A 24,942-nucleotide genomic window follows, 5' to 3' on the forward strand; every position below is an offset into this window, starting at 1 on the left:
GCAGGTATTTACCAATATTGTCTAAATGAACTGCATTTGAGCGAATATCCCATATCAACAAAGCTATTAAATGTAGTTATCATGTTAGGACCTAGACCCGTGACCTAGGACCTAGACCCGTGACCTAGGACCTAGACCCGTGGCCGTTTTTTTTATATTTTTGAGGTCCCCAGTGGCACCATTCGTTCAAATTAATATACAGTGTGGAAAAAGCCCCTGGACGGTTAAATATTTAAAAATTCCCATGTTATACGTATGGAGGGTAAATACACTGTTATGGTTTGTTACTGTAGGTCAATTTTATAAGATTAGGAAAATGTATTTATGTAAAACTAAGTTATTACCATTTCACTAAAAACGCACTTTATTCACAAAATTCAAAAAGGTACAATTTATTAAATGTCACACAGTAGGACCAACAAAATGTCTTCTGTTGGCAAATCCGATTTACTCATTCAAAGAATTTTTTGAAATCTCACCTGGCCAAGAAAGTAAGCTTTTTTAGTCAATGAGTGCCAAGTGTAATGATTAATAAATTTTGTTTTTGTTTTTCACTTTTCTGAATGGTTTGTTGCAGCATAGATAAAACATACTCCTTGAGTTGCTTAGTCTATGGTTGCAGGCTTAGGCTAAGATGTTGATGTATTGGCGTTTTCTTGTACATATTGATGCTTTCAGGAAATAAATCATTCTCATTATCTCTCATTCAATCATTCGCATTCTGATTCTCATACACGACGTGTGTATGACAATTGGGCTTGTCCAGTTCATGCTTTAATGAATGGAAATTGAAAACCTACATTTTTGAACATGTATAACTCTATACTAATAACCCGATCCTAACTCTATAGTAATCGATTATAAGTAATGCCTCTGGAGTCATCAAAATGAAAAAGTATTCCGGGTCAAGGTGTTGCCATACCACCTACTGAAATAGCCACGGGAAATTCGCTAAATTCAGAAAATTGAATTCCCCAATTTTTATGGAGAGCAAGAAAACTGTTGTGATAGGTCTGTTTATAGATATATTTTAATCAAATCAGGCAGATTTGGTATTTCATGCCAAACTATATAAATTTCAATAAAAACACATTATTTTACTTGAAGAACCATATTTAAGTACATAACATATACTTAATACCGACACATAACCTTCCTTATCTAATTGTTTTCAACCAGAGGCGGCTGATTTGTTGTGCGTGATATGCATACAAATGAAAAAAAAAACACCACACACACAGTTTTATCAAAATGTTTTTGCAACCATACATTTAACATTCAATACTTCGTTTTGTACTCCAAAAATCGTTATGCCTCATTTAAACAATTGTAGCCTACACTGTGATTGTCTTCAATTTAAATTGTGGTAGAAAATAGCCGCGTTTGTACCTCAGGTAAAAACGTTTTGCTAATTCCCAAACTTGAAATAAAACCACGAATATAAATACAATTTAAATGTGTAATGCGCCATTTTGTCGTTGTAACAAGGTCCTCCTATTTTTAAAAAAACTTGCATTTTTTTCTGACCAATGCATAATTATTTAGGCACAATTGATATACAAGATAGTATGCATTGCTTTGCTATCTTGGAATGTTGAAAGTACTAATAACGGTAATTCAGAATGTCGACTAACCTAATTATTGATTTTTTGTAACTTATAAGTATAAACAAAGTAAAATTGTAGCCCAACACTTTGGCTATTTATAAATAAATGTATCAAAATATGTTGTAATTTACCTTGAGCATGGATAAATTTGAGTTGAGTAAGTGTTACTGTTAGTTAAGTTACTCACACACTTTATTCTGTTCCTATTCATTGTTTCTATATTTGAATTTGATCTATTCAAAATTTCTTTTTCCTACTGTTACCTGACAAAGTGGGCTTCTTTTTTTTATTGATTTTATCAACGCAAAATAGCTAATTGCTGCATTTCCTTAATTTTGCCTCACTCATTTTATTTTGTCGCAGTAATTTTTGCCACACTCCATTATTTCAACCAAAAAACACAAAGCTCTTTGCTTTTATTAGGCACCTAATATGTGTACGCTTGAAAATAAGTTGGCAAAACTTAAAGATACTACGACTACGATCAGCTGGTGCAGCGTTTCCCATTTCGTCCAACGCTTGGATTTAACCTAATCTAAAAACGTGTACATAGTGTTTGAAAGACTGGATTTGTAAAAACTGTAGGACAATAGTTATTTGTGCAACTAGTGAGAAAAGTGAACAATTGACTCACTCGAGAGAAATCCTTACTCACGAGCCGTAGGCGAGTGAGGAATGCTTTCTCGAGTGAGGCAATTGTACTTTGAACTCGAGTTGCACATTATACTTTTCCTACAGTTACCATAAAACAAATAAATTTGTGAAGAAACATAACCTATTTTTACATAGAAGTGAACTTTTAATATAACATTTAATGTGAAGTGACAAATACAACAGTACAACAGCTGACCAGCTGATTTACAGCCAGTGCTGCCAACGTATATCGCGCGCATACGACGTTGCCTGCATGTTACGCGCTCACTATTTCGTGCCTTCACGTTGCAAATCTGGAGTGAGACAAAGTAATTAGAGTGAGACAATGTTAACATTGTCTCACTGATGAGCGAATTGGCCACTTTGCTTTCTCAAATCAGTGAGAGAACATGTACATTGTTAGGTAACTGTAGGAAATAGATATTTTTTTAACTAGTGAGCAAATTGGCACTAAGCTGCACATGAGAGCAAAGTTTACGGAATGATCTCGAGTGCAGCAAAGGCCATTATTTGCACTCGTGTTTCACATTATATTTTTCCTACAGTCACTATTAAGCATATAAATAATTAGTCTTTCAAACACTATACGACACATTTTTAGGTTAGGTTAAACCCAAGCCATGAACGGAATGGGAAATACTGCACCAGCTGATTGTAGTCGTAGTATCTTTAAGTGTTACTTGTTTGCAAGAGTACAGGTATAAACAGTTATAATCAGTATAAACACATAATAAACAAGTAGATTTTTCTTCAAAATATGCAAATAAAACATTTTCTGACGGTTTTGTAACTTTCTTACTTACGGGCCAAGAGGAAAACAGTTCGCATACTCGTTCATACTTCTTTCTTGATTTTTCATGTAACATATTTAATGAAACATGTTTTCAGGTTCTGATATTTCTAGTCTAGCATTATATTCATAATCACTTTCACCGAGTTCATTATTTTTAAACATGTTAGGCCCACTTATAATTCATCTTTCAAATAATACACTTTAGGTTTTGTTCAAACCAAGCGTTGAGCGGAAATATAATATAAACTATAAACACGAAATGACAGGTTAAATCGTAGTTATAATAGGTAATCAGCTGATCATAGTATTATTATCTTTAAGTGTTGCCAACCTATTTCCAAGAGTACACGGATTACGAGCATAATAAAACCACGCTGTTTTGTCTTGTTTGGTTGGAATCCTGATGTGCAAATCTGTAACGAAAACGTACTATTATCAAGTTAAGTAATGCAGTTTATTTTCGTTTCTAAATTAAATTGTAGATGTGAATAAATTTTTAAGCCATTTTCAAAGAACCAACATTGTCTCTTTTGCACACTGACCTCGTTGCAAGGCACGGGTATAGGTGCCAGTCCATAATAAATCAAAAACTAATACATAAAAAACGTCCTTACATATAGCTTAAGTAGAAAAGTAAGTAGTAATAAATAAGCTGTAAATTGCCGGAATGTCTAGTATAGAATTTTTGAATCAGAGGCCTAAAGACCCAAAGGGCTGCTCAATTCAATATTTTCACAACACAACTCTCCTCTTTTTCAAACATTTCTAAAAGCCGCTCAACGTCTCAGCGCAGCTCCAATATTGTGTAAATTGCGACATTCATATTCCAGTGGCGAAATTCCATTCCCCAAGAGTATAATTTCTTAATTCTGTATTCGCTTTCGCCTAAGTACCCAGAATATTCACTTTAATGTTGATTTACAATGTTTATGCTATTAACCTTACAGTTTCTTTTTTAAGACTTATAATGTAATAATTTTTCTCTATTATATTGTTTATAGTTAGTTTTAAATGCATTTATTATACATGGTGGCTGAAAAGTTACTTGAACCCCTTTAAATTTTTAACCATGAGATATTTGAAATTGGTTTGCGGCAACCTTTTTGGATATGAGGGGCTACAAACATATTTGTTTGTATGCCTGCATTTCATTAGCGTGTTCACATATACATAATGTAACATAACCTAGCCGAACTGACACATTTAATAAACTGAAGAATTTGGGTAAACTAGTTCTGTAACTTAACTGAAAATTACAATTGTTTTTCTCTTGTAGATTTGAGAACATAATACTGGCTGTTAAGGCTGTGATCATCTATATGATCAAAAACAACATATTTAAAATTCTCCAACCATACGGTTTTAAAGGAATGCAAGGGTGTTGAGTAAAAACCCCGTCTTTTATCTGCAGTGGATAATATATTTTAGGAATCGTAATTTTTAATGCAAAATAAATCAAGTTCACATTTTAATGAACAACACTCTTGCTTTAATTCTTTAACAGGTAATGTAAAAACTAGACAATAGATGTTTTACAGATTTATTTAAAATCAATAAATATAATCTTACAATAATATGAATATTTACATGTTAAAATATCTAACACTGCTAACGACGCAAGTAACAAATGCACATTCTGACTACAAACACTGGCTTATAGTAGACTACCTAGAGTATTCGTATGAAAATACCAACAACCAATAAGTTACCAGACAAAACGTTCCATGAAACGTATCACCCAATAACTTATTTGGCAATAAATAAACATAAATAAATAAATATATATATATTAATTACAGTGTCTTATCACAGATCTTAGAGCGTAAGTCGGCATTAATAGATCAGAGGAAATGACTTACAGCCAAACGGAATTTTTAACAATTTTCTAAATCATTGCTTTTAATTTTTATTTAACCTTCACATAGCAACATAAATTTGGATAAAAGGTCAATATTTACATGCTATTTTGCAACTGAAATTTAAGTAGGCCTAAAAAGATCACATTATTAGCTAAATAAAATACCTATTGGCTATGGAAGTCATTTTACCATCAAGAACGACTACAGCTCTGCCTTTCTTCTTTGGTCAGAGCCATAAGAAGGGATTATCTACAATTTAATACTGCTTTGGAAGTTGGGTCGGATCTTGATATAACAAGTCGACTAAGGTAATTGTAACAAAACTTGTAGGAAATACAAATTATGAAATTAATTTCGAGTCAGTCATGGATAAGCATAGTATTTTCGCTCATCTACGGTGTACCGTTCCTCTAAATATGCGGATGTTTATAGATTAATCCTGGGCCCAGTAAGTCAATACAGATGTCAATTTTACAACTTGTCTTTTAGATTCGAATGATTTTCTATATTCTGAACCGTCGAGCCTTCAACAGGATTGACTTTGTCGAATCGAAGATCGCTACCAGATGTAATGTGTGCATCTGTATGTTGTGTAGAAATAGGCGTCAAAGTGTTTTCGTTCTTTAGTGTGTTTGTTTCAGTTCTATTTACATATAAGTTATTTTTTGATTCGTGGGAATTGAGATTGTATTTAATAGTTGAATTCTCCACACTGTCTTTGTCAGAGACCGATCCGCCTTTTGCTTCGTCATTTACTGGGACTTCAGTTTCTGGGTTGACTTTAGGACTATGTAAATAATCATCTCCCTTCACGTGAATAAAACGAGTTTTATTGCCTGTTTTCAAGCTGTTCAAAACATTGTTCCTCACCAAAGAATTGTCTTTTTCAAATTTTTCCAAACCTTGTTCATTCCCCTTTCTATTGTTTTTTTCAACGAGCCTGTTAGCTTTATTATCAGTTTTATCAATTATAGCAATACTGATGTTTGCTGCGGACATGATAGTAGACATAATTTCGTGTGATGTTATATTTCCCTTAATCCATTCGTGAGGAGAATAATCAGAATTATTATTTACCACGGGTTTGATGGTGTCATTTATTAAATATTCAGCTATGATTTTTAGATCACCTGGTTTTAAAGGGATGTGGGAAGATGTAAAAATGGCATCAGTTGTGGTTTCAAGTTCGTTGCTCTCGATTAGTTTCTCGTTTGCAAGCGCGTTGGTTTGGTTGGTTACATAATTTGTCACATTTTCTATACTAGGAAAACCTTCAACAATATTAGTTTGATTTGTCAACACATCGTGGTTATTGTTGTCCAAGGAAGAGTCAGTTACAAGCAACTCTTTGTCTTTTTCATTTGTTATGGTCGTGTCGTGAGTTTCCTTGAAGGATGAATCAGTATTTTCATGACCACCTAGCTGCAGAAAAGGAACATGACTGTTCAACTCTAGCACTGGAGGTTCATCTGAAGTCAATTCTACCTCACGGGGTTCGTCACTTCCCCCCATTGTTGAAACACTGTTTAATGTTGGTGTGTCTGTAGAGTCTACTTTAACATCCTGAGTAAAATGTTCCTTCACTTGTTCTAGCATTTGTGTGCCTACCTTAGAATCTTTTGTTTCTTGAGTGATATTAACGGATGTTACATTATCAGTTACTGGTAAATCTGGCCCACTCAAAGAAGATGAATCATTTAATTTATCGTCTTTTATTTCTGGTTTAATAGTAGTAAACTCTGTGTAAACCGCGTTCGTAGTAATTTCAGTCTCAGTATTATTGTATGTCATAGTACTTTCATTAGTTGGATCATCAACGTCAGTTGAGTGCTCAAGAGTGTCCATAATATTTGTTTCTAATTTGACCTTCAATGGAATAATAGTAGTGGCTCCATTGTCTTTCGGAACATTCGTATTTGTATCAAGAGCAGGGGGAGTATATGTAATTTCATCTGGGATTTCACTGACCTTATCATTTTCAACAAAGAAAGGACCCTGTAAGTCCGTCGTGTCCATTCTTTGGTTAAGCTGTGAGTTTAACTCTTCCGATTTCAAATTATGCCCAACCACTTTATCACTTTCTTTCTCATCATTTGAAATATTCCCAGAAGAGTCATTATCTAACTGTGTCTTCTCCGACTCATTCAGACCACCTGTGTAGTGCAGAGTGGTTGGCTGTAGAGCAGTTTCTGTCACATTAACAGTCTCATTATTAGTGATTTCTTGAATTTTAATGGGTGGTATACTTGGTATTAGTGGATACATCGCGTCCAACGGTTTTATTTCTGATGTACTCTCTATTTCCGTTAAATTGGATATTGTTTTATATTTTTCAAATTCATCAGCGGATACAGATGTACTCAATGTAACACCTGACGAATACAGACCAGTAGATGGTATTTGGGTGCTTGTCAATTTTAATTGGGCCTCTTCAGCTGAAATATTTGTCGGACTCTCCAAACTTACATTTTTATTCTGTTTCGGGGAATCTATTCTAGTAAAGATAACCTCATCTACTGGCGTAATGGTGTCATGGATTTTTACTATGACGGATTTATCTGAGTTTGACTCCTGTTTTAGTTCAGTAGTGAGATGGTCTAGGTTAGTGGACAGATCTGGTCCAGCGGTAGACACGACGCTGTAGCTCTGCCTAACATAGTCAGGACTTGACGTTTCCTCTGTTGTAGTCTTGCGTTCAGACAGCCAGTCACTTACGATTATGATGCTCCCACCTTCTGTCGTGGGTTCTTGGATATTCCTAGGCGAGGATGAACTGGACACTGATGGAAGCTTTGTCAAAAGCCACGGGTTCATTTCTCGCTTTGGAGACACGTGATTCGTCTTGTTTGCGGATCTCACTAGAATGTTCTTGTCATCGGAACTGGAACTCCCCATGTCTGAAAATCACAGTTTGCATACATTAAATCGATAGCATCAAACTTAAAACTGTAAAATTAAAAAAAAAGCACTTGTGACGGTTCTCTCAGGGTTGAAATTCTTTTAAAACGTACAAAAGATTAAATTAAAATAGTCTTGCTAGTAATACACTGAATACATTTAAGAGACATGAGTAAACTTGGTCCATTCAATTTTTATTTTATCAGCAACGCTATGAGCAACATTATTGTCTCACTGCCCTGTATATTAATTGATTTCATTGTGAAAATTAAATTCGAATATATGAGAGAACTAGCAGAGAACCCGTTCTTCGTACGGGGTTGGCGTTAAAGTATAAAATGCTTATTGCAGTTGTGCTTTGCGTTTGCAATGGGGGAGGATAAGGCTTAAGAGAATTTGGTTATTTATATTAACGGCATGCTTTAGTATTACAGATGTAGTTTGGATGTTTACTTTGGGCTTTGGGTCACCACTCTGGCAACCTGTCTAGCACCTCAAAGGGACATGAACTTGTAATAGGAAAATTGGTCTTTACCGGACGAGTATGGTTGTTCCCGCGTGAGAAGAAGTCAAATTCTGGATCACCATACGAGTACGGTAAACACATTTTGGACGAGTGTCTCACTAGTTTAACGTTACTAGTCCGGAAAATAGTTGTTTACCGGACGAATGTGATTGTTCTCACACGAGTCGAAGTGCGCCATACGAGTACGGTAAACACATTTTGGACGAAACTTTTAGCCATACTACACTTAACTAACCTAACAATAAAAACAAATTGACTATTAGGTACTGAATTAGTCATACCATTTATATGGACCAGATGTCACCAATTTTTATTTAAACAATTACATTATTGTGTGAGCCAGTTACAGAATGCGCTAGTGTCTAAAATTCTACCTTCTTCCTTATTAGTTGTTGTTTACCAAGTTGATGGGTCATAACAGTTGAAATAGTCCACAATAGCAAAATCCATTAGTTTTACTTAGTAAAAGATTCGTGTACCCAACCGAGTTACAGCACAATCTGTCGGTGGCTCACATCATCAACTACAATTTTGATTTAAAAACTGACAACCACTTTAACATGGAGATGGCATGTCTCGTTGCATTAATAGTCAAAGGTAGTAAGTAATGAAACCCCATTTGATTAAACACGTGGCAAACAGCTGTTTTTCGGACCAATGCGTGGAAAGTCTATAAAAATAGTGCAGTGTGGCGAAATAACATTTCATAACAAGAGTGGAAAGCTAGAAATTGCATATTTGAGACCATATCCTATGTTTAAAGTGCGGGATTTATCAAACACTTAAAATAATATGGGTGAGAATATGTAACTATCCGCTTTCTTTCGTGTTTTGAAAGATCCTTTTCGGTTTAATTTAAAGTCAAATTATTTTAAATTTAAAATAGATAGATATTGGAATATTTATTTATTACAGTTAGGAACATTTCAACACCAAAAGCATTTCGTAGGCTAGGCCTTTTATTTAAAGTTCAAATGTAAATTGATTGTAGTAGAGGCAATATGGCAAAGAGACATCACTTTAGGCACGTTTTCCCCATAAGAATAACATGGGGATCATTTTTTGGCCACCAAAACCAAAAATCCTGATCTTTGCCTAAATATCCCTATATAATTGTCAAACCTTATTCCTTACTTATTCCCCATAAATATATTTGATATTAAGCTAAAAAGCTATTTCTTATATTTATTGACCCTTACAAGTGTAAATTTAGAGTAGATATAATACCAGAATATGACCCCACTTTCGGCGTTTTAGAGGCACTTTTAGGGCACTTTTTATAGGGGAAAAATGAGAAAAAAATGGAAGAGCTTTTTTTGGCCACTTTTTTTAAAGACCCAGCTCTCGACCTATACACCCCTATATAAATTTTCTACTTTTGTTAATACTAAAAATCACGTCTGGAAATGGTGAGCTTTTTTTAGCCACTAATTCCAAAAATCCTGCTCTCGACCAATACAAGCCTATATTAATGTTCAATACCATTGTACAACTACATTACTATTTCAAACCCACATCCATTCGCATGTATATTCACAAAATCATCAACTTAACAGTGCGAGGTTTGTACGCGAAATCGGCTCATGGCATGCTCCCGGTCATGCTCCCGACCTATGGTCAGGCTTCTCGCTCCCGACTCATGGTCAGTTTTCTCGTCTCTAGTGGTAGCTCTTGATTAAGCCTTGGGTGGGTGACCTCCTGTTGAAGTAATTTCTAGTTAAATTGTTTAAATTTTTTTAATTTCTAGCTAAAAATTTTGAAAATTTCACAATTTCTGGTTAAAATTTTTTTAAATTTTCGAAAAATCTATAAATAGAAGTGACATTCGGGTGATATTTCATTCTGGACCATGAGGCCCACCTGTCAACACTGCTCCGTGTCGCTCTCCACCAAAAGTAACCTCATTCGCCACTACAAGGTAATTCATCAAATGAAGGTGAAACTGTGTAAAGTTTGCAATTTAATCTGTGATAATAACGCGGCTTTAAAATCACATATATTACAAAATCACAAGACTTGTAATTTCTGTAAAACGAATGTTGTTGGACATTTTAAAAGACACGCCAATTCTTGTATCAAATGTCCATATACAATGATTAAATTTGTCGGTGAATCGATTAGAGCTGACCTTAAAAATACTCTTCAGTCTTGTCCTCTGCCGATAAAATGGACTTTAGTAAGGAGAATCAAATTTATAAAATATTCAATGGATCAAAATGGACAATTAGTCAATGAAAAAGAATGTATTGCAGATTTTAGAAGCCTTACTACCTTAACTATTGAGAAGAGAGATTTAAAGCCTCAAATTGAAAATGCACTTTTAAAGATTGACGCTTCCATGCACAAATATCAAGCGGAAGGTAGTGGATGGATATATGACCATACTAAATATTGGCAGTTACATGTTTACAAGTATAAGCCCCTAACTCCAAAGTCATATATACCTACACCAGAGAGTATTAAATCGAAACATGCAGTTTTAAATATAAAAAATGATGATAATAAATGCTTTCTTTGGTCGGTATTAGCAGCTTTATATCCAAGGAACTCTAATGAAAATGCTAATAGAGTCTCCAATTATGTACCACATGAAAGTCAGCTGAATATGTCAAACATAAAGTATCCTGTGAAATTAGCTGATATAGATAAATTTGAAAAACAAAATAATATAAGTGTTAATGTATTTGGGGTTGAAGATGATACATGTATATATCCATTAAAAACAACTAAACTGAATAGTAATACTCATGTAGATTTATTATTATTACAAGAAGGTCGTAAATCACATTATTGTTTAATTCGTGATTTTAATAGGTTAATGCTGCGGTCTACAAAACACGACCATAAGAAGCATTTTTGTAAGCTGTGTTTACAACATTTTTACACTAATGATAAATTGGAGCGTCATATAACATATTGTAAAAACTTTGATGCCCAACGAGTGGAAATGTCTAAACAAGATACATTACAATTTAAAAATTATAAATATCAACTTAAAGCCCCATTTGTGATTTATGCAGATTTTGAATGTTTTATAAACTCAAACAATCATACTCCATCTGGATTTGCATTTGTTGTAGTGAGAGATTCTAAGATTATTTCTGAAGAGTTATACAGTGGCGAAAATGTTATGGACGTGTTTTTCAAAAGGTTGTTTGAGACTTATGACTTCATTAAAAGTCAAATGGCGATATATATTCCTCTTGTAATGACTCCTGAACAAGAGGCATCTTTCCAAAACTCAACGCATTGTCACATTTGTGAAAAGCCCCTATATTTTGATAGGGTACGTGATCATTGTCATTCATCTGGCCGATACCGTGGAGCTGCCCATAATGATTGTAATTTAAACTATAAAATAACAAAGAAAATACCAGTATTCTTTCATAACTTGAAAAATTATGATGGACATTTAATAATGCAACACTTGGGAAAGTTTAATCGTAAATTAAATTGCATAGCCAAGGATATGGAAAAGTACATTTCATTTTCAGTTGATGATTTAGTATTTTTGGATTCCTATAACTTTCTGCCCCTTCCATTATACAAATTAGCTTCAAATTTAAATACATTTAGATTCATAGACAATCCACTACTACAACGTAAAGGCGTATTTCCCTATGAATATATGACGGGACCAGATAAGTTTGCAGAGTCTCTACCTCCAATTGAAAAATTTTACAGTACTCTAACTAAAGAACATATCTCTCCCATTGAATATGAACATGCTAAAAATGTCTGGACCCATTTTAATATAAATAATTTACAAGAATATCATGATTTATATCTTAAAACAGATGTATTGCTACTGGCTGATGTCTTTGAGACTTTTAGAGACCTATGCTTAAAAGATTATAAACTGGACCCCGTACATATGTATTCACTTCCAGGACTAACATGGGAAGCCTGTCTTAGAATGACTGGCATAAAATTACAATTATTTCAAGATATTGACATGCATTTGTTCATAGAAAGTGCGATTAGAGGAGGAGTCAGTATGATTTCCACACGTTACGCTAAAGCCAATAATAGATATATGGGTGAACACTATGACCCCAATCAAGAGAGTGTGTATTTAATATATTTAGACTGTAACTCACTATACTCTACAGCAATGTGTGAGACACTGCCTGTGGATGGATTTCGTTGGACTAATGAGATAGACTACAAATACAATCAAAATGATAAGTTTGGATACATTTTAGAAGTTGATTTAAAATATGATAAAAGCTTACACGATTTACATAATGACTATCCATTAGCACCTGAGAAAATGAATGGCAAATTAATACCTAATTTAAATGACAAAACTAAATATATTTTACATTATAAAGCATTACAAAAATATGAGGAATTGGGTTTAGTTGCTACAAAATACCATAGAATTTTAAAATTTAGACAGTCCAAATGGCTTGCACCCTATATTAATTTTAATATTGAAAAACGCAAATGTGCTAAAAATGATTTTGAAAAAGACTTTTATAAATTGTTAAATAATAGTCTTTTTGGTCGAACAATTATGAATCAACGAAAGTTTCGTGACATTTATCTCAAGGATGAGTCACTATTAACAAAATATGTCACTAATCCAAGGTTTGACTGTAGCAAAAAGTTCGATAACAATTTACATGCTATACATTTAAATAAATTAGTTGTAAAGTTTAATAAACCTATATATTTAGGAATGACAATTTTGGATATCAGTAAAGTAATAATGTATGATTTCCACTATAATTATATGTCAAAATTTAAGAACAAAAGATTTCTTATGACAGATACAGATTCTTTAATGTATTCTATAGTTACAGAGGACTTTTACAAGGAAATAGAATGTGACTTGCACTTTTTTGATACCTCTGGATATAGTAAAGACCATTTCTTATACTCTGATAAAAATAAAAAAGTCACTGGCAAGTTTAAAGACGAATTAGATGGTCATATTATGTATGAATATTGTGGTTTAAGACCAAAACTATATTCTTATATTCCTCTAAAATGGTTATATGAAGAAGACAAGCAAGCTTTAGAGGTGAAGAAAGCTAAAGGAGCTGATGGTGCTACAGTTAAACATCTCCTTAGACATCAACATTATTTGAACTGTCTTGCAACTGGGCAAGATTACTATGAGAATGTGACAAGAATTAAATCTACAAATCATCATCTTCAAACCTTAACCATGAACAAGAAAGTACTATCGTTTGACGATGACAAGAGGTTTATTCTGGAAGATGGCATCAATACTCTTGCGCTTGGTCACTATAAAATTGATCAAACATAGCCAGGACTGCCAAGACATAGAACCCAGGATTAATTGTATATATAAACCTGTAGAATATAGAATAATGAATAAATGTAAATGTTAAAACTTCAGTCTTTTATTTATTTACCCTTACCACCCTTTTAGTCGTTATAAAATTGATCAAAAATAAATCAATATCTATATTATATACAGCTATATTTCGTTTTATCCCTGCATTGGTGACAGCGATTGTTTTAAATTGGTCAAATGACAAGTCATTACCAACATGATTGTTATACGTGTTTTAAATTTAAATCGCTCTGTTTGGATATTATTCGGAAATTTATGTTATCATGATACAATCACAGTTCAGTCTCAATTGCACCCGTAACTTATCAATCAACCTGCAAATCAATTGGTTGCAGTCAGTTTTCCAACTCTTTATTTACTGATGTTACATTTAATTTTTTTAATTAAAAAGGAAAATTCTATCAAATGTTCGTCGTCCATTTTTGTTGATTATATACAAACACTCACGTTGTCATCAAGCAGGTGTTTAAGAAATCCAAAAATATCGTTGAAAAGAAACCAGCTGTTGTGTTTGACAACATAAAAGTCGATTCACACATAACACATCACAGTTCAATCACATCAGTCACGACACAGTGTATACAACAACTGACTGTGACTGTGATGTGAATTTCTGTGTACTTCTTCACACAAATTTTACACAAATTTCACACAATTTTCACAGTTCAATCACATCAGTCACGACACAGTGTATACAACAACTGACTGTGACTGTGATGTGAATTTCTGTGTACTTCTTCACACAGATTTTACACAAATTTCACACAATTTTCACACATTTCACACAAATATCATGATATTAGTGTGAAATGTGTGAAAATTGTGTGAAATTTGTGTAAAATCTGTGTGAAGAAGTACACAGAAATTCACATCACAGTCACAGTCAGTTGTTGTATACACTGTGTCGTGACTGATGTGATTGAACTGTGAAAATTGTGTGAAATTTGTGTAAAATTTGTGTGAAGAAGTACACAGAAATTCACATCACAGTCACAGTCAGTTGTTGTATACACTGTGTCGTGACTGATGTGATTGAACTGTGATGTGTTATGTGTGAATCGACTTTTATGTTGTCAAACACAACAGCTGGTTTCTTTTCAACGATATTTTTGGATTTCTTAAACACCTGCTTGATGACAACGTGAGTGTTTGTATATAATCAACAAAAATGGACGACGAACATTTGATAGAATTTTCCTTTTTAATTAAAAAAATTAAATGTAACATCAGTAAATAAAGAGTTGGAAAACTGACTGCAACCAATTGATTTGCAGGTTGATTGATAAGTTACGGGTGCAATTGAGACTGAACTGTGATTGTATCATGATAACATAAATTTCCGAATAATATCCAAACAGAGCGATTTAAATTTAAAACACGTATAACAATCATGTTGGTAATGACTTGTCATTTGACCAATTTAAAACAATCGCTGTCACCAATGCAGGGATAAAACGAAATATAGCTGTATATAATATAGATATTGATTTATTTTTGATCAATTTTATAACGACTAAAAGGGTGGTAAGGGTAAATAAATAAAAGACTGAAGTTTTAACATTTACATTTATTCATTATTCTATATTCTACAGGTTTATATATACAATTAATCCTGGGTTCTATGTCTTGGCAGTCCTGGCTATGTTTGATCAATTTTATAGTGACCAAGCGCAAGAGTATTGATGCCATCTTCCAGAATAAACCTCTTGTCATCGTCAAACGATAGTACTTTCTTGTTCATGGTTAAGGTTTGAAGATGATGATTTGTAGATTTAATTCTTGTCACATTCTCATAGTAATCTTGCCCAGTTGCAAGACAGTTCAAATAATGTTGATGTCTAAGGAGATGTTTAACTGTAGCACCATCAGCTCCTTTAGCTTTCTTCACCTCTAAAGCTTGCTTGTCTTCTTCATATAACCATTTTAGAGGAATATAAGAATATAGTTTTGGTCTTAAACCACAATATTCATACATAATATGACCATCTAATTCGTCTTTAAACTTGCCAGTGACTTTTTTATTTTTATCAGAGTATAAGAAATGGTCTTTACTATATCCAGAGGTATCAAAAAAGTGCAAGTCACATTCTATTTCCTTGTAAAAGTCCTCTGTAACTATAGAATACATTAAAGAATCTGTATCTGTCATAAGAAATCTTTTGTTCTTAAATTTTGACATATAATTATAGTGGAAATCATACATTATTACTTTACTGATATCCAAAATTGTCATTCCTAAATATATAGGTTTATTAAACTTTACAACTAATTTATTTAAATGTATAGCATGTAAATTGTTATCGAACTTTTTGCTACAGTCAAACCTTGGATTAGTGACATATTTTGTTAATAGTGACTCATCCTTGAGATAAATGTCACGAAACTTTCGTTGATTCATAATTGTTCGACCAAAAAGACTATTATTTAACAATTTATAAAAGTCTTTTTCAAAATCATTTTTAGCACATTTGCGTTTTTCAATATTAAAATTAATATAGGGTGCAAGCCATTTGGACTGTCTAAATTTTAAAATTCTATGGTATTTTGTAGCAACTAAACCCAATTCCTCATATTTTTGTAATGCTTTATAATGTAAAATATATTTAGTTTTGTCATTTAAATTAGGTATTAATTTGCCATTCATTTTCTCAGGTGCTAATGGATAGTCATTATGTAAATCGTGTAAGCTTTTATCATATTTTAAATCAACTTCTAAAATGTATCCAAACTTATCATTTTGATTGTATTTGTAGTCTATCTCATTAGTCCAACGAAATCCATCCACAGGCAGTGTCTCACACATTGCTGTAGAGTATAGTGAGTTACAGTCTAAATATATTAAATACACACTCTCTTGATTGGGGTCATAGTGTTCACCCATATATCTATTATTGGCTTTAGCGTAACGTGTGGAAATCATACTGACTCCTCCTCTAATCGCACTTTCTATGAACAAATGCATGTCAATATCTTGAAATAATTGTAATTTTATGCCAGTCATTCTAAGACAGGCTTCCCATGTTAGTCCTGGAAGTGAATACATATGTACGGGGTCCAGTTTATAATCTTTTAAGCATAGGTCTCTAAAAGTCTCAAAGACATCAGCCAGTAGCAATACATCTGTTTTAAGATATAAATCATGATATTCTTGTAAATTATTTATATTAAAATGGGTCCAGACATTTTTAGCATGTTCATATTCAATGGGAGAGATATGTTCTTTAGTTAGAGTACTGTAAAATTTTTCAATTGGAGGTAGAGACTCTGCAAACTTATCTGGTCCCGTCATATATTCATAGGGAAATACGCCTTTACGTTGTAGTAGTGGATTGTCTATGAATCTAAATGTATTTAAATTTGAAGCTAATTTGTACAATGGAAGGGGCAGAAAGTTATAGGAATCCAAAAATACTAAATCATCAACTGAAAATGAAATGTACTTTTCCATATCCTTGGCTATGCAATTTAATTTACGATTAAACTTTCCCAAGTGTTGCATTATTAAATGTCCATCATAATTTTTCAAGTTATGAAAGAATACTGGTATTTTCTTTGTTATTTTATAGTTTAAATTACAATCATTATGGGCAGCTCCACGGTATCGGCCAGATGAATGACAATGATCACGTACCCTATCAAAATATAGGGGCTTTTCACAAATGTGACAATGCGTTGAGTTTTGGAAAGATGCCTCTTGTTCAGGAGTCATTACAAGAGGAATATATATCGCCATTTGACTTTTAATGAAGTCATAAGTCTCAAACAACCTTTTGAAAAACACGTCCATAACATTTTCGCCACTGTATAACTCTTCAGAAATAATCTTAGAATCTCTCACTACAACAAATGCAAATCCAGATGGAGTATGATTGTTTGAGTTTATAAAACATTCAAAATCTGCATAAATCACAAATGGGGCTTTAAGTTGATATTTATAGTTTTTAAATTGTAATGTATCTTGTTTAGACATTTCCACTCGTTGGGCATCAAAGTTTTTACAATATGTTATATGACGCTCCAATTTATCATTAGTGTAAAAATGTTGTAAACACAGCTTACAAAAATGCTTCTTATGGTCGTGTTTTGTAGACCGCAGCATTAACCTATTAAAATCACGAATTAAACAATAATGTGATTTACGACCTTCTTGTAATAATAATAAATCTACATGAGTATTACTATTCAGTTTAGTTGTTTTTAATGGATATATACATGTATCATCTTCAACCCCAAATACATTAACACTTATATTATTTTGTTTTTCAAATTTATCTATATCAGCTAATTTCACAGGATACTTTATGTTTGACATATTCAGCTGACTTTCATGTGGTACATAATTGGAGACTCTATTAGCATTTTCATTAGAGTTCCTTGGATATAAAGCTGCTAATACCGACCAAAGAAAGCATTTATTATCATCATTTTTTATATTTAAAACTGCATGTTTCGATTTAATACTCTCTGGTGTAGGTATATATGACTTTGGAGTTAGGGGCTTATACTTGTAAACATGTAACTGCCAATATTTAGTATGGTCATATATCCATCCACTACCTTCCGCTTGATATTTGTGCATGGAAGCATCAATCTTTAAAAGTGCATTTTCAATTTGAGGCTTTAAATCTCTCTTCTCAATAGTTAAGGTAGTAAGGCTTCTAAAATCTGCAATACATTCTTTTTCATTGACTAATTGTCCATTTTGATCCATTGAATATTTTATAAATTTGATTCTCCTTACTAAAGTCCATTTTATCGGCAGAGGACAAGACTGAAGAGTATTTTTAAGGTCAGCTCTAATCGATTCACCGACAAATTTAATCATTGTATATGGACATTTGATACAAGAATTGGCGTGTCTTTTAAAATGTCCAACAACATTCGTTTTACAGAAATTACAAGTCTTGTGATTTTGTAATATATGTGATTTTAAAGCCGCGTTATTATCACAGATTAAATTGCAAACTTTACACAGTTTCACCTTCATTTGATGAATTACCTTGTAGTGGCGAATGAGGTTACTTTTGGTGGAGAGCGACACAGAGCAGTGTTGACAGGTGGGCCTCATGGTCCAGAATGAAATATCACCCGAATGTCACTTCTATTTATAGATTTTTCGAAAATTTAAAAAAATTTTAACCAGAAATTGTGAAATTTTCAAAATTTTTAGCTAGAAATTAAAAAAATTTAAACAATTTAACTAGAAATTACTTCAACAGGAGGTCACCCACCCAAGGCTTAATCAAGAGCTACCACTAGAGACGAGAAAACTGACCATGAGTCGGGAGCGAGAAGCCTGACCATAGGTCGGGAGCATGACCGGGAGCATGCCATGAGCCGATTTCGCGTACAAACCTCACACTGTTAAGTTGATGATTTTGTGAATATACATGCGAATGGATGTGGGTTTGAAATAGTAATGTAGTTGTACAATGGTATTGAACATTAATATAGGCTTGTATTGGTCGAGAGCAGGATTTTTGGAATTAGTGGCTAAAAAAAAGCTCACCATTTCCAGACATGTTTTTCAGTATTAAAAAAGTAGACAATTTATATAGGGGTGTATAGGTCGAGAGCTGGGTCTTTAAAAAAAGTGGCCAAAAAAAACTCTTCCATTTTTTTCTCATTTTTCCCCTATAAAAAGTGCTCTAAAAGTGCCTCTAAAACGCCGAAAGTGGGGTCATATTCTGGTATTATATCTACTCTAAATTTACACTTGTAAGGGTCAATAAATATAAGAAATAGCTTTTTAGCTTAATATCAAATATATTTATGGGGAATAAGTAAGGAATAAGGTTTGACAATTATATAGGGATATTTAGGCAAAGATCAGGATTTTTGGTTTTGGTGGCCAAAAAATGATCCCCATGTTATTCTTATGGGGAAAACGTGCCTAAAGTGATGTCTCTTTGCCATATTGTCACTACTGATTGTATATTGATTGTTTAGACTTTTGCAAATTGAACAAGTTGATGAAAAAATAAGAAATGTTTGTTTATGCCGATAAAAATATTTAAAAAATATAGTAAACCTTACTTTTGCATAGTAAACAATGCAATGGTGGATTTTTGCAGGTGATAATTACATGGTGTTATAACGAAAACATGTGATTTCACAGTTGTGTAGAGAAAACAAATTTTCAATCACCTTAATTCATGTCTTAATCCGTTTTCTTAAACCTTGCTTTTATATTTTGCAGAGGCTCAATTTCTTTGTGGTTTTTTTTTTCAGAAGTAGTGATAGGTTATTAGTAGTTGATATATATAACAATACGATGTTTATTAAGTCATATCCTGAAACAATTATCTGCTTTAAAGCTTCCTTATAAATGATTTTACTTTGGGTAACACTAGATATTGTCGTCGTACCTCTGACAGGGCAGTTCTCGTACTTGGGGCAGCACTGTCCCGGAACCTCGATGGGGTCGCAGTCATCTCTATGGTAACACGTGATGGAGTTGCACATCACTTCACCTCCCTTGCAGTAACACACCTGGCAAGGCTCCTCAGGCAAGTCCAGCCGCTCTCCGTCGTTGTACAGCTGGCCGTTGTAGTCACATTCTGCGCAACAAGAAAACATGCTATAGATATTCTGTTTCTTAGTTACTTCACAAATAATCATGTATCGTATTTCAGTCACCTTATAGTACGAGAGGGACGGGTTTGATCCACGCAGATTGAAGGAGTTGGGACCGTTTCCACTTAAAAGCTATAATGATTTTACTTAACAAAAACTCCACGTACGTTTACAATATTTTAATAATTTTTATACTCTTGTCTATTTTTAATTCCCACAAAAATATTTTCGTCATACTGCAGCAAAAACTGCTGTTTCAAATACATGCGTTTCGGGCAAAGGCGAATGTTTACTATCTAGAGAGTAAAAGCGTTTTTAGCCCCTAGGGAGTGAAATCAGCTGTAGTCATATGTAAATTTCGATTGTAAGCAATTGCATGTATCACAGTATATACCAATTATTTAATCGGTTGTAGCTTATTGTTGCCTTCTTGTAATAGTTTTACATATCCATAGTATAATATCAACTAACAATATACACAATCGTAATAGACAACACGATTGAATCGCTCACTAAACAGCTGCTTGTTTGCTAATGCAAACAAGCAGCTGTTTAGTGAGCGATTTTATTTGTGAGCGATTGTTAGTGAGCGATTTAACTTGTTTTCAATTCAATTTGCTAATGCAAATTGAATTGAAAACAAGTTAGATGTATTTTTGATAAGTTATCTGAATAGTTATTTGTGTAACTAGTGGTGAAAGTGGCACTTTGCTGCACACGAGAGCAATGTTTACGCACGAGCCGCAGGCGAGTTCGGAATGATCTCGAGTGCAGCAAAGGCCTTTTTCACTCGTGTTACACATTATATTTTTCCTACAGTCACTATAAAGCATATAAATAGTCTTTCAAACACTATTACAACACGTTTTTAGGTTCAGCTGGCAACACAAATGGTGCCCTAGAGAAAGTAGTACCCGCGGTCCGTATTACTCCGCTATTCTTCCTCGGCAAGAAATGTTCTCCGCGTTTTGAGAATATAGTTCCGTATGATTTTGTAATTTGAAGTGGTTTCCGTGCCTAAAAAAATGCTTTAAAGGTATTTTCTTGTGTATTAAGATCGTAGGAATGTTTTAAAAACGTTTAGAAGAAAAGTCCAGAAAGTTCATAAATACCGAAACTATAAACACGAAATGACAGGTTAAATCGTAGTTATAATAGTCAATCAGCTGCTCATAGTATTATTATCTTTAAGTGTTGCCAACCTATTTCCAAGCGTACACGGATTACATGCATAATAGAACCATGCTGTTTTGTGTTGTTTCGTTGGAATCCTGATGTGCGGCAAAGTATAAACCGTACGACAAAGTATAAACCGTCCGGCAAAGTATAAATATGCAGCAATTAGCAGCTTTCTGTACTATAAACAATACAAGGAAGCCAACTTTGTCGGGTGACTGTAGGGAAAAAATTTAGTTTTATAATAATTTAGTTTGTTTAAATAATGGTGCAATATGGTGACAAAAAATATATTTCATGACACGGGCATAAAGTGTATTTTCAACCCTAGTAAAGAAATATACCATATTTTTAACTTAAATTTAAATAATAAATATTTGATGGTTATTCTACAAATAACAAATCCAATTGAGAAAATTTTTGTAAGTATTGTACTAATCAAAGCTAATTGTATTAAAGAAAAAAGCTTTCATAATCATTTAGTAGCTGGACAAAGTTCAATAATGTAATAGTTTTTGCTTTAGTAAAGTTTATGAAGTAAAAATCTTTAAATAGCCGTTAATTGTAAGGAGATGTATAACAAGAATAAATGAAAAAAAGGAAAGGAAAAAGCACCTAATTTTCACACTCCCTTTCTACAACTCACATAATAATATTCGAAGCGCCTTTCAAAAACACAAACAATGGTTTTTTACTATCTGTTCGGTTGGAACCCTGCTGTGAAAGAACATAAATGCTATAATGTAGTATGTAGCAGTTGTACCTAATTATTGAAAATTATTGAAATTCATCTCGTTAAAATGCAACAAATAATCAAATAAAAGCAATATTAATTTATACAAAAAAGAACAGTATATATATATACTGTGTATGTAAAAGAGTCTCATTATTTTTCATGAATTCAATTTCTAAATTTAATTTTTTAGATGAAAATTCATGAGAATAAATTAATGGAGGCCTTTGCTTAATGTACCAATGTGATATGTGATACATCAGTGACTTTATTCTTTATAATTGCTAGATTATGAAGAGATTATCCCGACGTACTTCAGTATACTGGAAATACTTCCCCAGGAGTATTGATATCATTAAGTTGGTTAGGTAACTAAAATTGAAAGGATATTAAGCCAATTAGATTTTTGTTAAAAAAGAAGAATCCGGGAATGACTAAATAAAACCCAATTCATGCCCTTCTAAAGTAAATGATGGTTTTACAAAAATATAACCGTGAAGAAAATATTAAAGCATTACAAAGAAAAAAACTTATGGTGGGTTATTATTTAAAGATATGACATACACAGAGTCCATCATGCTTCAAAAATTCAGATTGTTTACACTATAAATTTTAAAGGATTTAAAAATAACATAAACGAAGTCTGTTAATTGATCCAGATTCTATTGGTGCCGGGCGAAAGTAAAATTCATTTTGGGCTTCTAGGTGGGAAATTCATGGATCATAAGCTACATTTTTATTGGGACTTGCTTTTTTCATAAAACGCACTTTTAATCATTTTTTAGTTCAGAAATTATAGTGAAGCTTTGAAAACTTTGAGCAATGTCATCAATATCCCTTACTGTCTCTAGCCAATTAAAGTCATTCAGCATGATAGATTCATTGGAAGAAGGCGTTGTGTCAGTACCAAAGTAACCAATTGTCTGCTGTCTATGTAGTGGTAGTGACTCACCACAGTTGTAGTCTGGACAGCAGTGGTTGGGTTTCTGGATGGTTCGACAGCCATTGTTGTTGACCGGACACTTGACCATGTTACAGACGATGGAGGGAGGTTCACAACGACACTCCTCACAAGGCCCGGGGTTGGGCATGATGTCACCCTTCTGGAACACCTCCCCTTCCGAGAAACAAACTGTAAAAACAGTAGAAAGTATGAGACAGACAAGTTTGCCTGGATATATAGGGTGATTCTAAATTATTGTTACACTTTGTAAACTCTATAAATGAAAAATCATACAACCTATCATCACGGGATGAGAATCAATTGAAAGTGGAGATTCTCAAGTTTTTTTTTCAGACCATATTGGTAAATATAGTTGCAATATAAGCCTCTAGAGTCATTTTTAGATTTTAACTACGATTTACAATAATTACACAATTTAAAATCAATGAAACTATAAAACACACAACACTTTTTGCTTTTTCGAAGTCACGTTCCTCGCAGCTTATAATAATAGTAAATAACAATAACTGAGCGGTAAATTATAGAACTAATTGATCCCTAGTGGTATTTCTTTAAAAATCTGTTGACAATTCAACATATAGTATGAGGTTTTGAGTTTCAGAGAGGAAGAAGTGTGTATTTAATTTTAAATTGTAGTTAAGATCTAAAAATATCTGTGGAGGCTAATTTTGCAACCAGCATCATCAGACTATGGGAACGGGGTTTTACGATGGGTTTTATAGGGTAAAAATTGGTTTTTCTAATTTTTGACCCTCAAAACACAAACTATTCTAATTTCTCTCCAGACTTTTTTAAACAGCTTAAAAAACAAATGAATAATTTAGTATATCAAAGTGTTTTTACTATTATTGGTTACGGAGAAAATTAAAAAAATTGTTATTTTAAATTTCCATGTTATTCTTATAGAGAATTTTGTAGCTTGTTGTTTATGGATATATTTATATCAAACTTGGTAAAATTGTTTATTTTATACTAAGTTATGTATATTTTACTAAAAAAGACACTTTCTTACCCTCCCTGTAGCAGCAAGCCTAGGTACTCATGAAACCTAATGTTAATTGAATACATTTAATTCAAAATCTATTCAGGCAAATGGAAACTCGTTTAGTCGGCAGGTTTGCTGCGGTAGGGGTATTATTTATAGAGTTTCAAAAGTGTAACAATAATTTAGAATCAGCCTGTGTTATGGTTTAGAACATTCTTTTTAAATGTAAACAAATATAGCAAAAATGAGGGAGCCAACTCTGAAAACATTTATCAGGGAATGTCACAATGAAAGTGTGGTTAAAAAACTTCAGAATATTTAGCTAAGATAATATTTTTTCACCACACTATGATGTTTTTGGCTGTATTGCATACGTTAATTTATGGCTGAAAGTTACGTTTTGCTGGCCATGCCAGCTGTCATCGTAATTTGGGGACCGAGCAGGTTTTTACAGGCCGGGGCCGCAAAATCAGCTGTCCGCTTACTTACTTAAAACATGAATGCATTTTAAATACACAATCAAAATCCATAGCATTGCAATGGAATTGTGTTATTGTCAACGTTGCCTAGCAACTATTTATTTTTATTTTTGCTGATTCCTCAAATTATTTCTTCACATAACCTTAAAGTTGTAGTTGTGTTGACTATCAGTGTGCATTATTATTGTGGTGAATAGTGGTAATAGGGTATAGTGTGGTGAAAAATAGCGTTCGTACCACGGACCGAAATGGTTTTGCAGCTCTCGATCGATTTAAGTTCTCGACTTCGTCTCGAACTTAAAAACTATCTCGAGCCGGCAAAACCTCATTTTCGGCCCTAGGTACGAAATATACTATATCTGG

The 24,942-nt window shown here is 33.2% G+C and overlaps 1 protein-coding gene across 2 annotated transcripts in view; it reads right to left on the reverse strand.

Annotated features, from left to right (window-relative positions):
- Nucleotides 1-4,453: 4,453 nt before the first annotated feature.
- LOC128982801 (uncharacterized) overlaps nt 4,454-24,942 on the reverse strand; it is a 43,563-nt gene continuing 23,074 nt past the window's right edge. For both annotated transcript variants that reach the window (XM_054401813.1, XM_054401814.1), the window contains 3 exons: nt 23,104-23,283; nt 20,035-20,226; nt 4,454-7,810 (listed from right to left, as the gene is read on the reverse strand). In XM_054401813.1, coding sequence (XP_054257788.1) covers nt 5,385-7,810; nt 20,035-20,226; nt 23,104-23,283 — 2,798 coding nt within the window. In that variant the 3' untranslated portion in view covers nt 4,454-5,384. The remainder of the gene's footprint in view (nt 7,811-20,034; nt 20,227-23,103; nt 23,284-24,942) is intronic.

Source organism: Macrosteles quadrilineatus, unplaced genomic scaffold, assembly GCF_028750875.1.
Source record: "Macrosteles quadrilineatus isolate MER2022 unplaced genomic scaffold, UCM_ALF_1.0 Scaffold_1__1_contigs__length_201487025, whole genome shotgun sequence".
NCBI classification, from domain to species: Eukaryota; Metazoa; Arthropoda; class Insecta; order Hemiptera; family Cicadellidae; genus Macrosteles; species Macrosteles quadrilineatus.